The 14251-nt window shown below is 48.2% G+C and overlaps 1 protein-coding gene across 1 annotated transcript; it reads left to right on the top strand.

The window, feature by feature from the left end:
* Nucleotides 1-1133: 1133 nt before the first annotated feature.
* On the top strand, nucleotides 1134-14021 carry LOC307246873 (transmembrane protein 151A; the record flags this gene model as incomplete). The annotated part of the gene is made up of 6 exons (XM_080022910.1): nucleotides 1134-1202; nucleotides 9428-9778; nucleotides 11198-11332; nucleotides 11468-11607; nucleotides 11759-11798; nucleotides 12816-14021. The coding sequence occupies 6 exons, from the start codon at nucleotides 1134-1136 to the stop codon at nucleotides 14019-14021; spliced, it is 1941 nt and encodes a 646-aa protein (XP_079879036.1).
* Between the last annotated feature and the right edge of the window lie 230 nt (nucleotides 14022-14251).

Genomic DNA, 14251 nt, shown 5'->3' on the forward strand with positions numbered 1-14251 from the left:
AAACCCTCCGCTTGTGACGGGAAAGGGCTTAACGTGAAAGAATTGTTCCTAACTAAACAATAAACCGTGGGCATCAGAGACATCCCCCACGTAAATACCTCGATCAGCCCAATTTTTCTTAAAGATAGAATTTTTCCCCAACAGCAATGTCTCTATTATTCCATATGATGGTTTTGTGTAGGGAAAGGTTATATGTAATTTAATTTAAAAATAAATAAAATAAATAAATAAAAATAAAACTAGGAGGGTCTGTCGATAAAAATGAGAGAGATTTTAATCGGCAAGTAAGTAGAAAACCAAGACCAATTTGCGAGATCGGTTTTGCTTGACACACCGAGCTGGTCGTGAGTCCGAGCGGTCGTTTAAACGGGTCGGTCGCTGAGTGAGGAATTCGAACGCACCTCCGCGGTACTCGGGCGCTTTGGTTCCGTGACGCCGGGAAGCGGCGCGACCGTGGGCTGAACCACGCGACGGACTAAAGTCGTTTGACTCTCGATCAATTCAGTTGTGGTTCTGTAAATAAAATAATAATAATAATAATAATAATAATAATCGATATTAAGTTCGCACACACCGACATTTCAATTCCGCAGTGTCGGTGCGGTTTATTGTAATATGAATGAATGAATGAATGAATTTTGCCCCCCCCGCCGCCGCCGCCGCCGCCGCCGCACGTCGGGCTCACGAGCGTCCATCCGGCGCTCGTGCCCGTCCGCGTGCCCTCCCGCTGGTCGCTCGCGCACTGACGTACGCGCGCGCCCGCCGCCGACCGGCTCGCGCAACCGACGGCGACCGGGCGAGGCGCGAGGCGGGTTCCACGACGCAGACCTGGCGGAAGATGGAGGCGACGGAGGGTACGCGGAACGGACGCCGAGCGGGCTGAGGGCGCGGGGGGGGCGGCAGCAGCAGCAGCAGCCGGCGGGGTCCGCCACGGAACATGCCGTTCGTTTGCCGCAGGCCCCGTCATCGCGAAACAGGACACCGACTTGCGGCGGATGGGGTGACGGAGCCCGCTCCGCCGGGGAGCTCCCTGCCTGCGGCCGCTAGCTGGCGGGGGGACTAGCCGGTCCCGGTTCCGAGGAGGGAAGGACGGACGGGAAGGGTAGGAAGGGAGGCAAGGAAGGAAGGGGAAGATGCAGACGGAAGAGGAGACGGCGGCCGCAGAAGAGCCCATTTTGGAGGAAGGGTCAGGAAGAGAGCAGGTGAGGAGGAGATCCACTTATGCATCATTCTGTGTTTGTGTGTGTGTGTGTGTGTGTGTGTGTGTGTGCGTGAGGGCACTGGTATAAAGGTGGAGGATCACCTTCCTGAGCTGGAGTCATAGCTGAGTGTTGCCCCCCCCCACGCTCCAAAAAAAGGGAGGAGGTGTAGCCCCCTGTGGAGCCTCTTAAAACGGCCCCCCCCCCCCTGCCAGTGATGCTCGGCTACAGCAGGAAGGACACAGGACGGGGAGAGTGGGACCTTGGCCCTGATGTGGATGCTAATGTGGATGCTGATGGTGCTGTGCTTTGGGTTAATAGAAAGGGGAGGGAGATGCCATCGAATCCCATCACGCCCACATATCTTATAAATACATGAGCGTGAGTCCGCTGGTGGGCTTACGTCACCCGCCGACAACACTATGAAAGCAGCCTGTGCAGCGTGGAGGACAGCGGAGACAGTGGAGTGCACCGGGGCCTTATTGAAGGACGCGCTGTGTGCAGGTGTTTCTGGTACGGTCACCACCTCCGTGAGCTTTGTTATTCGGAGAATGCGCACGGCTTTGAAACCACACACAGTTAGGGGGGCGGAATTCTAAGTGGGCGGGTGAGACCCCTTGCAACGTGCTCTGTGGCGCGGCAGCCGCACCACGCGGTAGTGCCGCCCGGGCAGCGTGCCGATGCCGACCTTTCTGGAGCGGCGCACCCCGTCCTCCTTTACGGTTTGTCCCCCCTCAAAGTGTCGTCACTCTACTTCTCTGGACTTTCATTCGTGCACCTTCGTCCTCGCCCCCTTGTCCATGCGGCCCCCATATGCCAACAGTATGAATCCCATGTCTCAGCCCTCCGTCAACCCTTACCTTCCCTAACCTTAACTCAGTGTAGTGTAATGTAGTGCATCCAGTCCTGCATCTCTGCCTCCATTAACCTCCCCTCCCTTTCCCTTTACTGGACAGCCATCCCTTTCCAGGAGTGTGTAACATCATCCCTCCATTGACTTCCTCCTGTCTCACAATTTCTTTTTTTTTTTTTTTTTTTTTTCTTTCTGTCCGCCACATGTGCTCCGACACCATACTCGGATACCTTCATTATTTTCCACAAAGAGGACACGGAAACAGTAGTATTTACTGTTGAACTTGAACTAGAAGACACATAGCGCAGGCGCACCGCATTAAAGAAGATGCGTCTCCCTCACCACATCACACCCCAAGGCAGTGCAGTGGACAAGCAAAAATACCTAAATACGAAGAAATAAAGAAAAAGACGAGGATAAAGCGACATTCATAGCAGACACTTCCTTTTAGAACTATTGTTGTTAACAGATGTTGTAGACATTTTACCAACATAGATTTTCCCAGATTACAGTAGTGGATGTGCTATGACTGCCTCTCTTTTTAAAGCGTGCACTGCAGCCATCTAAAGTGCATTACTCTCTCCTTGCTTCCTTTCTTCTCTTGCCACCCACACGCCAAGATAGCTAATTATAGCTGCTCCAATCACACCTATCTTACTGAATCTGTGGACAGAGAAAAAAAGCCTCGTCTTAACCGGCCAATCTATTTAATAGAATCTCCAAGTATCGTCCACAGAACACAAATCAGGACCAAAAAAAAAAACCGGTCATTTACACTTTACCAGTCCAGGTACACAGACAGCAAAGACACCACGGAGAGACGGAGCGATGCGAGGCATGGGCCGTGAGCTGAATATGAAACTGCAATTACTGTGAGTATGTGGACTGTGCTTTAGCTCGGGGTTTCGTCTTGAGGATGAGAAAGTGTAGTCTTGCTCTGGCTCGGATCCCAGTCTAATGAAAACACTGTGGCGTGTGTCCTTGGGGGATCGACCAGCAAGAGGTCAACATCGCCGGTTCAAGAAGTGATCACATAATCTTTCTGGAGCTGGGAGGGACGGATGTATGTCTGTGCTAGAAGTAGGTTGTATAGAGTTTATAGAGATAAAGTGACTTCTCTCGCTTTGTTGTGACTTAAAAGGAGACTCTTTGAGAAAAAATAAATTAGTTCAGCTCAGGATTACAGGAGAGGGAGATGTAGCAACGCTAAATTCTTGGGCTGTGGTACTTTAGCGTCGAGGTTGTTATGCAGATTAAATTGTCTGGAGGATCTGGGAATGTGTGCGTTTGAACCTTGCCAGACTCATTACCTTTAGTAGCCTTTGAAATTGTATTCTCTTCCAACGACCTCCATTTGTACCACTTCTGGACAGAAGGGATTTTATGGGTTTAGAAAATGGCCTTGGTAGCCTGGAAAAGGTGTGACAAGTTCATCTCAAAGGCATGATTATTTTTCTCAAAAGTAGACAAAATTTTGTTTTTGTTTTGCTGACTTTTACATAGCAAATGGAGATTTGCTAAATTCAGTGTTTTGTGTCCAACTACATATCTTGGTTTTTTGTTCTCTACTTCTCAAGAGCATCGAAGAAAAGATGATGCTCACCTCTGATGATCATGTCTGTGTCATTGACAATATCTGTTGCTCCATAAAGAGTAACAGTGAGACTGTCTTAAGGCCATGTAATTGAAGCGACAGCCAAATAACTTGACTGTGGGAATGGTGACCTTTCTAGCAACTTCACTATAATGGGTACTTAACCAGTTTATGTTGCTGTGTTCCATGTGCTGGGAGAGCATTGCGCAATGGACTTTGTCAGCCATCCATTCCAAAGCCTTATTGAAACGTTAGTTAGACACTTTACTAACCACTCAACACTCGCCATTTGGCAAACCCAGATGGAGCTCAAGCCCATGATATACTGACCATCTGACTACTTGCTTCATCTGATTTGCTTCCTATGGTCTTCTAGTTTTCACCTAGTATAGAACGCCCACCTCACCAGTTCATATCAGTGAGATATGAATCTCCGTTTGCGTCAAATCAACTTTGTTAAGATGTAAAAAAAGGAAAGTGTTAGTTTGTTCTCTTGGTCACAACACAGGTTAGTCTTAATTCTGTGGTGTCTTGTTTCAGGAGGGAGTTACTTAGGCTGATTACTTTTAATTAGTATTGATTACATGTTGGTGACCGCAAAGAAGGAAACCACCCATGTTGCTATAGGGTGGACGTTAAAATCACCTTTTACACCAAGGGACCGTCAGTAGTCAGAGATAGAGCTGGTCACTATATCAATATAATATCCATATTGTGATATGAGAATAGGTATCGCCTGGAATTTTGGTAATAGTAATATTGTGATAGTTAAATGCTGTCTTTAAGTCTGTATTACAGTAAAGTAATGCACATTTCTAGCCTTTATAGACTTGTCTAGCTGTTCTAATCAATGTCTCTATAACATTCACATTAGCAATGATTGTTTCTCAAGTATTTCTCGTGTGTAAACATGAAAGCACCGGTAGTCATCCCCAAAATATTTTCAAATTAGAAATACCGATGTATTTGTCAAAAAGATATTGTGAAAGTTGATTTTGTCAATACCGGCCAGCCTTTGTCTAAGGTACTTGGTGTAGACGAGGGCTGAGAACCATCTGGGCTTTGGCTGGAATAATCTGTTTGCTTTTTGGCAACACCGACGGGTCCGTGCAGAAAGTAACGGATGAAGGAGGGGAGGAGGCTGGGGGTGGATGGGCACCTCGTCCCTCCCGCCTCCTGCCAGTTTCCCTGGCAGTGGGGTTCCCTGGGGTGGTGCAATCTGTTGCCGTTCTGTCATCTGTTTGGGCCGTTATCCTCTCTCTAACTCGGCGGCGCCCTCCTCCTCCTCCACTCCGCTTCCAAATCAAAGCCCAGAAGGACATCACGTGCGTGGGGTGCGTTCCTGAAAAGTTCATCTCCGGGGTGAGGTGAATGTGTAAAAAGGTTGTCGACAGGCACTCTCTCCACCCTGCTCCCCGCTCTCTATCTCCCTCTCTCAGTGTTTCCCAGCTTTTCTTCTGCCACGGCACACTTTTTACAATTAACTACTCCCACGGCACTCTGCCGCCCTCTCAGCCACCGAAGACGTCACAAAATGTCACGACGCATAGAACTCTGCTCATTATTATGACCTTCTCGGGGAGTCATTCACACCACACTACACTACCAATAGTTCTCAATTTCAGACACAGAGCTAGTATTCTGACCGGGACGGACTCGTTTGATGAATGAGCACAGCTCTGCAAAGTTTCCATTAACTGTGTTCTGACGTTTAATTCGAAAAAAATCTAACCGGAGCACCTGGCGAGCCCTCACGGCGCACGTGGCACACGTGGCACGCGGTGGTTGAGCAAAACTGTACTATACAACAAGAGCTGGATCAATCCACTTAGAGACAGAGTAGTGGTGGTGGTCAGGCTGCGAGAGAGGAGGGTGGGTGCGGGTGTGGTAGGAAGAATGAACGATGAGGTGGGGGAACGCATACAGAGAGAGAGATAAAAGGGGTGAGGTGAACAGAGGGAAATGTAGGAACCGTAACGGCTGTATGTTCTTCAGTCCTGTTATTGAAGGATAAATAAAGCACATATTCGGCCGCTTAAGTGTGAGAGAGAGAGAGAGAGAGAGACAGCGAGAGAGAGAGAGAGAGAGAGAAATGGGCTTGACATTGGCGTTTGCAGAGGACAGTGGGCTGATGTAGTAGAAGTGCCCTTGACTGTTTCATTTATTAAACAGAGCTGTGTGTGTGTGTGTGTGTGTGTGTGTGTGTGTGATTGAGAGAGAGTGCAGGGGTTGAGGGAATGTTCCTGTATTTAATTAGTGCATGCTCCTGCGAGACAGACGAGGAGAGAGAGAGAGAGAGAAAGAGAGAGAGAACAATAGAGATAGACAGAGAAAGAAAGAGAGACACTGATGGAGACAGAGTGACGGAGGTAGGGGGATGTGCTGACATGACAGGCCGACTTAGCCGCAAGGAGAAGGACGATAGTGTCGTCCCATCTTTCTTTTTTTCCCAATTCGTTTTTATTTTTTTTATTATTAGTACAGGGGACGAAGTGTTCCCCATTTTATTATTATGACTCACAGAGGGGGAGAAACGAGGGCGTCCCCGCTTAGCTAAATCACAGATCAGAATCAAAACAATCCTTCTCTCCGTCTCCCCGTACACACGTCAACGCAGTGGACATACGTGTGCTTTATGCGCATGGGGTTGGTTGCGTGTTTAAAATCATGTGAACGTAATCTCAATTTAGTTTGGCGTATGTTTGCCAATACAACTCCGTCTCTTGTTTCACCTCGAGAGGGAAATAAGCATTTTTGTGCCCCAGCAGCAGTTGCTGAAATTTCTCGAAGCTGGTTCATTTAAAAGGCGTTGAACTTTGAAGGACGGCTGCGAGCAGGGTTTTAAAAGTGGCTGCGTAGTGCTTCTGCAGGGGAGACATTAAAGAGGGTGCTGCACACCAGGACATCTTAACTGAATCTCTAATGGAACATAAATCCTGCTCATAATATTAACAATTCTTTACATATGACTGATTTGCATCTCCTGCTGAGTGTTTCACGGTCTGTATAATTCCTTATAGTGCATCTACTCCTCCATCCATTTCCCTTAGCTGCTCATCTCTCCAAGGCAGCTCGGGAGTAGGACCACTCCATGGACCCGTGCTGTCACACGATCGTTATGAGACCCTTCTGGTTCTGAAAGACTTCTGTCCTAGACGCATTTTTACCGCAAAGCTTTTATGGTTGATAGCTGGGTTTATATGGAATCGCCCCAAAGCCGCCTTTACGCTGAATCCAACGAAAGACAACAACTCGCCAGAAGTCTCATTCATTTGTATGGATCCTTGAGTTTTTGAAACAGGGCTGAAGACTAAGTAAATAAGTTACGCACATAAAATAATGAGGTTATTAGCATTAACGTTCAAGTCACCATATCCACTATAAATCTATTCTTATTTGTAATGTGTGCGCACTTTGCTAACACTGTATAAAGTGGGTTTCATTCATTGAAAATGGTAAAATGTCCAGCTGAGAAAACTGCATTCTGTTGTGCGGTTGTACTGGAGAGAGAGTGCAAGCTCTCGCATTTCCTCTGACATATTTCGTGATGCGAAATCTGAACACATGCACATTGACATCCGGCAGAGGGGGATGGTTCAGACAGTTGGAGCTGGCTTAAGTGGAACCGATAGCGCAAAATGCCCAAGAACCACCTCAATTCCAGTGCTACCTCAGGCTGCGTAGCCGAGAGGACGGGCACCGCTGCTGAGAGCAGAAGGGAGCCATGCAGTGTTTTGTGCCCATTTGTAGTTCCGTTAGTGTCCACAACTGTTATCGATTTCCTCAAACAGAAAGCTCGGTGGAACACCCTTATACAGCAAAAGATTTCAATTCTGCAGGATGGCCTTAAATGAGCTAGTTCCACTCTTTAGCCTGGGGCTCACCAGGAAACATCTGTGAGAGATTCCTTGTCTATGTGAAGCCACCAGGACTTGTGCTAAAGCTATATATAGTTTGTTATTGAGCTTTTAAAACAAAAATTAAGTAAACATAAGGACAGCATCTGCTCCAGCCGCATAGCGGTTCTAACGGATTGCCCCTTCAGAGGTCAGCACTGCTGATCCCACTTTGCTATTGATCAACACCAAGATCAGCTTATTTTAACTCAACATGGTTAATCGCTAATCTTTATGTTGATCAATAGCTTAAGTGGCTAACCTAACTACTTTTACTGTTGACCTTGGTTAACATCAATACTAGCACTGTCCAGTTTCCTGATATTACTCAACATCCATTGCATTTCAGAAACCTTTCAATACATGACATCATTAAAGGGACAGTCAAGATGAAAATAGTATTCAATATCATTAGATATATTCAAATATTTATTTGAAGGTGGAACCAACTCTTAAGTCTATGTAAAACCTGTGTATACACACACAAACACACACACACACACACACACACACACACAGTTCTGCAGTACTGATACCCTGCTGATGTTAGAGTGGAGTCAGTGAGGTAGAGAACAGTCTGGAAGCATTGCTCTCATCTAAATTATTCACACACACACTCTCTCTCTCTCTCTCTCTCTCTCTCTCTCACACACACACACACACTTTCTTTGTACAAGCTTCATTACAATGCTGGGAACGTGCATCTGTCTATGTGTATGTGCATGTTTTGGTCTGTGCATGCTTGTACACGCACCCAAGTGAGCTTGCGGCTAATGTATACTTGTGTATGGGAGTACTTGTGTATGTGTGTATATCTTATGCAAGTACGGCTGTCTCTGTTCGGGCACTTTGAGAGACGGGGAATGTTTGAGTGCATGTGAGTGCATGTGTGTTTATGCAGCCATTACTCAGTGATGGGTTGATAAGCGGTAGTAGTCCGGTGTAATGCATTCCTTCGGTCAAGACCTGATCCCACTCCGATTACATGTAATTTGAAACCCTTTGCAAATCTGCATGGTAATGATTTCAAAAAATTACATTAACAGGGAGTGTATACAGCTGATATCGCATTCAGCTGGAGTTTATAGATTGTCAAATTGCGATTTTGCAATTTGTTTTAGAGCATTTCTATCTATGTGTTGGCAGGATCCCATGCGTAAATAATAACCTACTCCCAATTATTTGATGAACCTCTTTTGTTTGTCTGCCTTGCAGTTGATCCAATAGGTAGGGATAGTTCCTTGATTTGGATCTGGTTCTGTGTTTTCTTCTTCTGCTGTTCAGGCAGGCAGTAAAACCTCTTCTAACCTAGAGGATTTGACCTGGACATCTAAATTTGATCATTATTCTTAAGTTCATAATTGTATTATTATAAATATGATTCTGCAATTATTATTCCACTTAGTATTCCATTTCAATGTTAGAAAAATCCATTGCAATTTTCTACTTTTAACACTCTAAACACTAGACCATGCAAAACAATTGAATGGGTATTTCAAATAGAACGCACACATGAGGAGTCAAACTTCTAAAGATAATGCATCAGTCCTTCCAGATTTTAAACATATCACCAAGTGGAATGTAAATATCGGCTTTAGGCGTTAGTGTGGCAATTTATTAATTGTAAATGTTAAGTTGTTATACTTAAGTGAATCCACTTCCATTGTTAGTCTAAATATTTATTCTTGTGTCTTCTCTTCCCTCTGTTCTTCAACCTTCTCCATTTTCCTGTCTCTGTCCTCCTGTAGCCAGGAACTGTTCCTTTAAAAAATATATCAATTCCTGATTCCCACTTGGTGTGTCATCATCTCTTCTCATCTTCTTTCTTTTTCCTCCTCCTCCTCCTCATTTCCCCCTCTTTCCTTTCTATTCCTCCACCTCGTAGCAACGGCCGGTGCAGCAGTCTCTGGCCTCCTCGCTGTGTCGGGAGTCCCACTGGAAGTGCCTGCTCCTCACCCTCCTCATGTATGGCTGCTTTGCCACGCTGGCCTGGTGCGCCCTGTGCCGCGTGCCCGTGCTGGGCTCCACCTCCGTGATGCTGGGCGGGCACCTGTCCGACGACGACGACGCCACCTCGGCGGCCTACTACAACGACATCCTGCACCTGGAGAGCCCCTGCTCCAGCGGCTACGTCTACATCCCCCTGGCCTTCCTCGCCATGCTTTACTTGGTGTACCTGGTGGAGTGCTGGCACTGCTTCTCCAAGACGGCAATGCTGGCCAATGCAGAGTTCCAGGTGGGGGTCCCAATAGTGGATAACACTGTTTGTATTAGAGATGGCACCGATCCGATGGTGGTAGCGGAATCTGTATCGGGCGGGTACCAGCAAAATATCCTGGATCGTGTTAACATGATAAAAAACGTGGATTAGTACTGGTATAAGATAAGATAACACTATTAATCCCTGGGGGGGGATTCAGGTGTTACAGCAGCAAAAAAAATTAAGTCAAATTTATATTTAAAAATTATAAAATTAGATTTATAGCCTTTTAATCACAATACAGTCTCAAAGGGCTTCACAAGCCTAGGTTTCATATGGAAATCAAGCATCCCATATTCTAGAAGAAATCCGGAAAACCCCTTGAGGGGAAAAAAGGAAGAAACGTTGAGAAGGGGCCACAGAAGGAGGAAACCCCCTTCCAGGATCAAGGCTGCAGCGGATGCCGAATGGGCAACATGTGCTCCATGACCACACACAGCAACAGCCTCCATACGCCCACAGCAGACCGACCCCTTCTCATACCATAACAACAGAGAGGGGTATAACACAGTGGATTCAAATCCAGATGTCATGTACCAAAAACAATCAAGAAAGAGATCAAAAAAAAAAAAGATTGAAATGAAACGTACATACTAACATAACATATCAACAATAACAATTAAAACATCTATCAACAAAGTTAAGATGGAGTACCACTATGATAACTAGCTAACTAAAGTATCCTGCCATCTCTACTTTGTATTGGTATTGTGGTGGAAATCTACCACTGCATGCTTCTAAATCTATTTTATTGTACCCCCTTCAGTCTTAGTGAAAGTATTATTTAATGTGGTTGCGAGCGCAGGGAAAACAATGCTTCTCTCTCTCAAGTCGCAGCCAAGTTCTCCAACGATACAGTAAGTTGGGGTCGGCAGCCTTTAAAGGGTGTTGCATGCAAAGGCCGTGACAGTGATGAATGAGGTGAAACCTTCTTGTGGTGGTTGACTTGGAGAAGAAAAGGGTCCAGCAGTTTCTGACAACACGGTTAGGGTGTCAATTCCAAGGTGTCCAATTCCGGGTCTCTTGAGCGAGCTCCGTGCACGACATTTGGTTTCGACAATGTTCAGGTCTGCACTTAGTCATGCCTAAGGTTACACAGAGGAAGAGATCCAATACAGACATTGTTTAATACACATAGAGGAGAGTTTTATTGATGATGGCAACATTGCTGGCCATTCCACGGTGATATCAAAGAATTGCTATCACAGTATACAGTATATGTCTTTGCATGTAGATGAATGAATAAATAATTGAATGGCGGTTTGGTTTTGACCAAAATAATTCACATAACCAACACCAAAAAAAAATAGATCAATAGAACTTGCAAGGTGCTAAATATATCATTAATTGTGAGTGATCGGTTAATTGATTTATTGATGACTTTACTTGATTCAGGAAGTGTACGAGCGTGTGCAGAGGCTTCAGCAGGCGACGCCCTGCATCTGGTGGAAGGCCATCAGCTATCACTACGTGAGAAGAACCAGGCAGGTGACCCGGTACCGCAATGGAGACGCTTACACCACCACACAGGTGAGCACGACACACATATCCACCACACACCCATACATCGGTTCTTTATTAATGCGCGCCAAACTGCGATAAACAATAAGCCGCTTAAAGATTTTTTTTAAACGTAAACATTATAAACATCAACAACCTCCACAGGTCTACCACGAGCGGGTGAACACGCACGCCTCCAGCTCCGAGTTTGACTACGCTCGCTATGGCGTCAAAGACGTCTCCAAGGAGCTGCTGGACCTGCAACTGCACCCGGCCGTCCGCCTTCGCTTCACCAAGTGTTTCAGGTCAGAGAGAGAGACTTTCAACTTATCACAGCGCGGCGTCCATCTGTTTCGAATTTAACAATGGGAGCTAAGTATTAAGATCACACGAGGGGGAATTTGACACTTCCTCACATTACAGAATCTCACATTACGTCTTTTTTTTTTTTCCCAGCTTCTCCAGTGCACGAGCTGAGGCTGCCTACCTCACCCAGGTAGCCATTTTTTCCAACCACATCCAAAGGAAATGATGTTTAACTCACCGATCAGCCCCAACATTAAAACCACCACGAATAGCCACTAATATTGTGTAGCTCCCCCTTGTGCTGCCAAAACAGCTCTGACCCATCGAGGCATGGACTCCACAAGACCTCTGAAGGTGTCCTGTGGTATCTGGCACCAAGACGTTAGCAGCAGATGCTTTTAGTCCTGGAAGTTGTGAGGTGGAGCCCCAATGGATTGGGGTTTTTGTTCCAGCACATCCCACAGATGCTCGACAGATCAGACCCTAACCCCGAACATCCACACGATGTAGAAAAAAAAAGGTGATTCATTAGACCAGGCCACCTTCTTCCATTGCTCCATGGTGCAGTTCTGACGGTCACTTGCCCATTGTAGGAGCTTTCGGTGGTGGACAGGGGTCAGCATGGACACTCTGACTGGTCTGCAGCTACACAGCCCCATACACACCAAGCTGTGATGCACTGTGTGTTCTGACACCTTTCTATCATAGCAGCATTAACTTTTTCAGTGATTTATGCTACAGTAGCTCTTCTGTGGGATCGGAGCAGATGGGCTGGACTTCACCCCCCACCTGCATCAAGGGGGCAACAGGGCCATGGGCACCCATGACGCTGTCGCCACTTCACCGGTTGTCCTTCCTTGGACCACTTTTGGTAGGTACTAACCACTGCATTCTGGGAACACCCTACAAGACCTGTCGTCTTGGAGATGCTCTGACCCAGTCGTCTAGCCATCACAATTTGGCCCTTGTCAAAGTCGCTCAGATCCTTATGCTTGCCTGCTTCCAACACATCAACTTCAAGACCTTCACTTGCTGCCTAATATATCCCACCCCTTGACAGGTGCCATTGGAACAAGATGAGCAATGTTATTCACTTCACCGGTCAGTGGTTTTAATGTTGTGGCTGATTGGTGTATCATATTACATTGTAGATGTATTGTTTTGTATATTATATTTATTCCATTCCCTTCTCTGCATTGTTCCCCAGCGGGCTCGTTTCTTCGGGGAGAACGAGGGTCTAGACGACTACATGGAGGCCCGGGAGGGGATGCACCTGAAGAACGTGGACTTCCGGGAGCACATCCTGGCGTTCCCAGACCCGGCGCGCCAGCCATGGTACGCCCAGCACCGCGTGTTCTGGCTGGCCTCGGCGCTACTTCTGTCCTGGCCCCTTCGCGTGGTGTCAGAGTACCGCACGGCCTACGTGCACTACCATGTGGAGAAGCTCTTCGGGGAGGATGAGGAGACTGGGGGCGGAGGAGGCGACGGCGGGGGTGGCGGAGGCTTGGAGAACGGAACAGGAGGAGCGGGGTCGGGGCCCAACGGGGCGAGTTACCGGGCCATCTCACGGGTCAACACAGTGGACATGACTGAGCTGGAGTGGCACATCCGCTGCAACCAGCAGATGGTGCCGAGCTACTCCGAGGCACTCCTCATGGACTTGGACACCAACGGGGGCACCAACCCCGCCACCACCACCACACCCGGGGCCCCTGGCAGCATCCCGGGGGGACCCCCTGGGGCCAACCCGCTTCCCCTGGCGCTACCCGTGGTCTTCAACTCGGCGTACCTCCTACAGAGCTGCCCGCGCTGCCGGAGGACCACGTCCAGCTCCAGCCTGCCGTCCAGGCTGCGGGCCCCCACGGGCACCACAGCGCTGCTCAATGCCACCGTGGCTGGCATGCGGGCAGCGGGGGGGCCAGGCGGGGCCGTGGCGGGAGCCGGAGCGAGGCTGGTGCTGAGCCGGAGTGGCTTCTCGCTGGGGAGGCTCGGAGCCACGCGACCCACCAGCCTGTTCCACTCCCGGAGCATGGGGGGAGGCTTGGGGCCCAGAGGGGAGGACGGGGGAGGCGGAGTTGGGGGGGGAGGAGGCGGGGGTGGAGGCGGAGGCTTCTTAGGTTTAGGGTCCAGACAGGATGATGAGGAGAGCCGGGGGGTGCTGGAAGGAGAGGGGGACGAGGAGGATGAGGAGGAGGAAGAAGAGGAGCAGGAGGCCGGAGGGAGGGGGGAGGACAGCACGGGGAGAGGGGTGGGCCAGAGGTGGGACGAAGAGGCGGAGCAGGGGGGCGGCGAGGCGGTGGAGGCGAGGGACACGGTGGAGAGGGACAGACCCCCACCCTACCAGGACGCCTTCTTCTTCCCCGTCCTCATTGTGCACGGAGAGGAGAGCTGCCACGCCGGAGACGACATGTGACGCACTGTAAAAACTGTTATCCCATTCCAGGAAAGAAGGAACAGGAAACACGGCACGAGGGCTCAAGAGAGTCTGTCAGAATGGAGGATGACGCCAAGAGGTGTGACACACGTTTCGAAGTAAAGACACAGGGCTGACAACACAGGAAGTAAAGAACGGGAATCGGTCGGAGGGAAATGGGTATTGATTTAGAAATAAGCTGGTAAACAAACAGAGGAGCAAAGCACAGG

This window comes from Zeus faber, assembly GCF_960531495.2.
Source record: "Zeus faber genome assembly, chromosome: 22".
Classification (NCBI taxonomy): domain Eukaryota; kingdom Metazoa; phylum Chordata; class Actinopteri; order Zeiformes; family Zeidae; genus Zeus; species Zeus faber.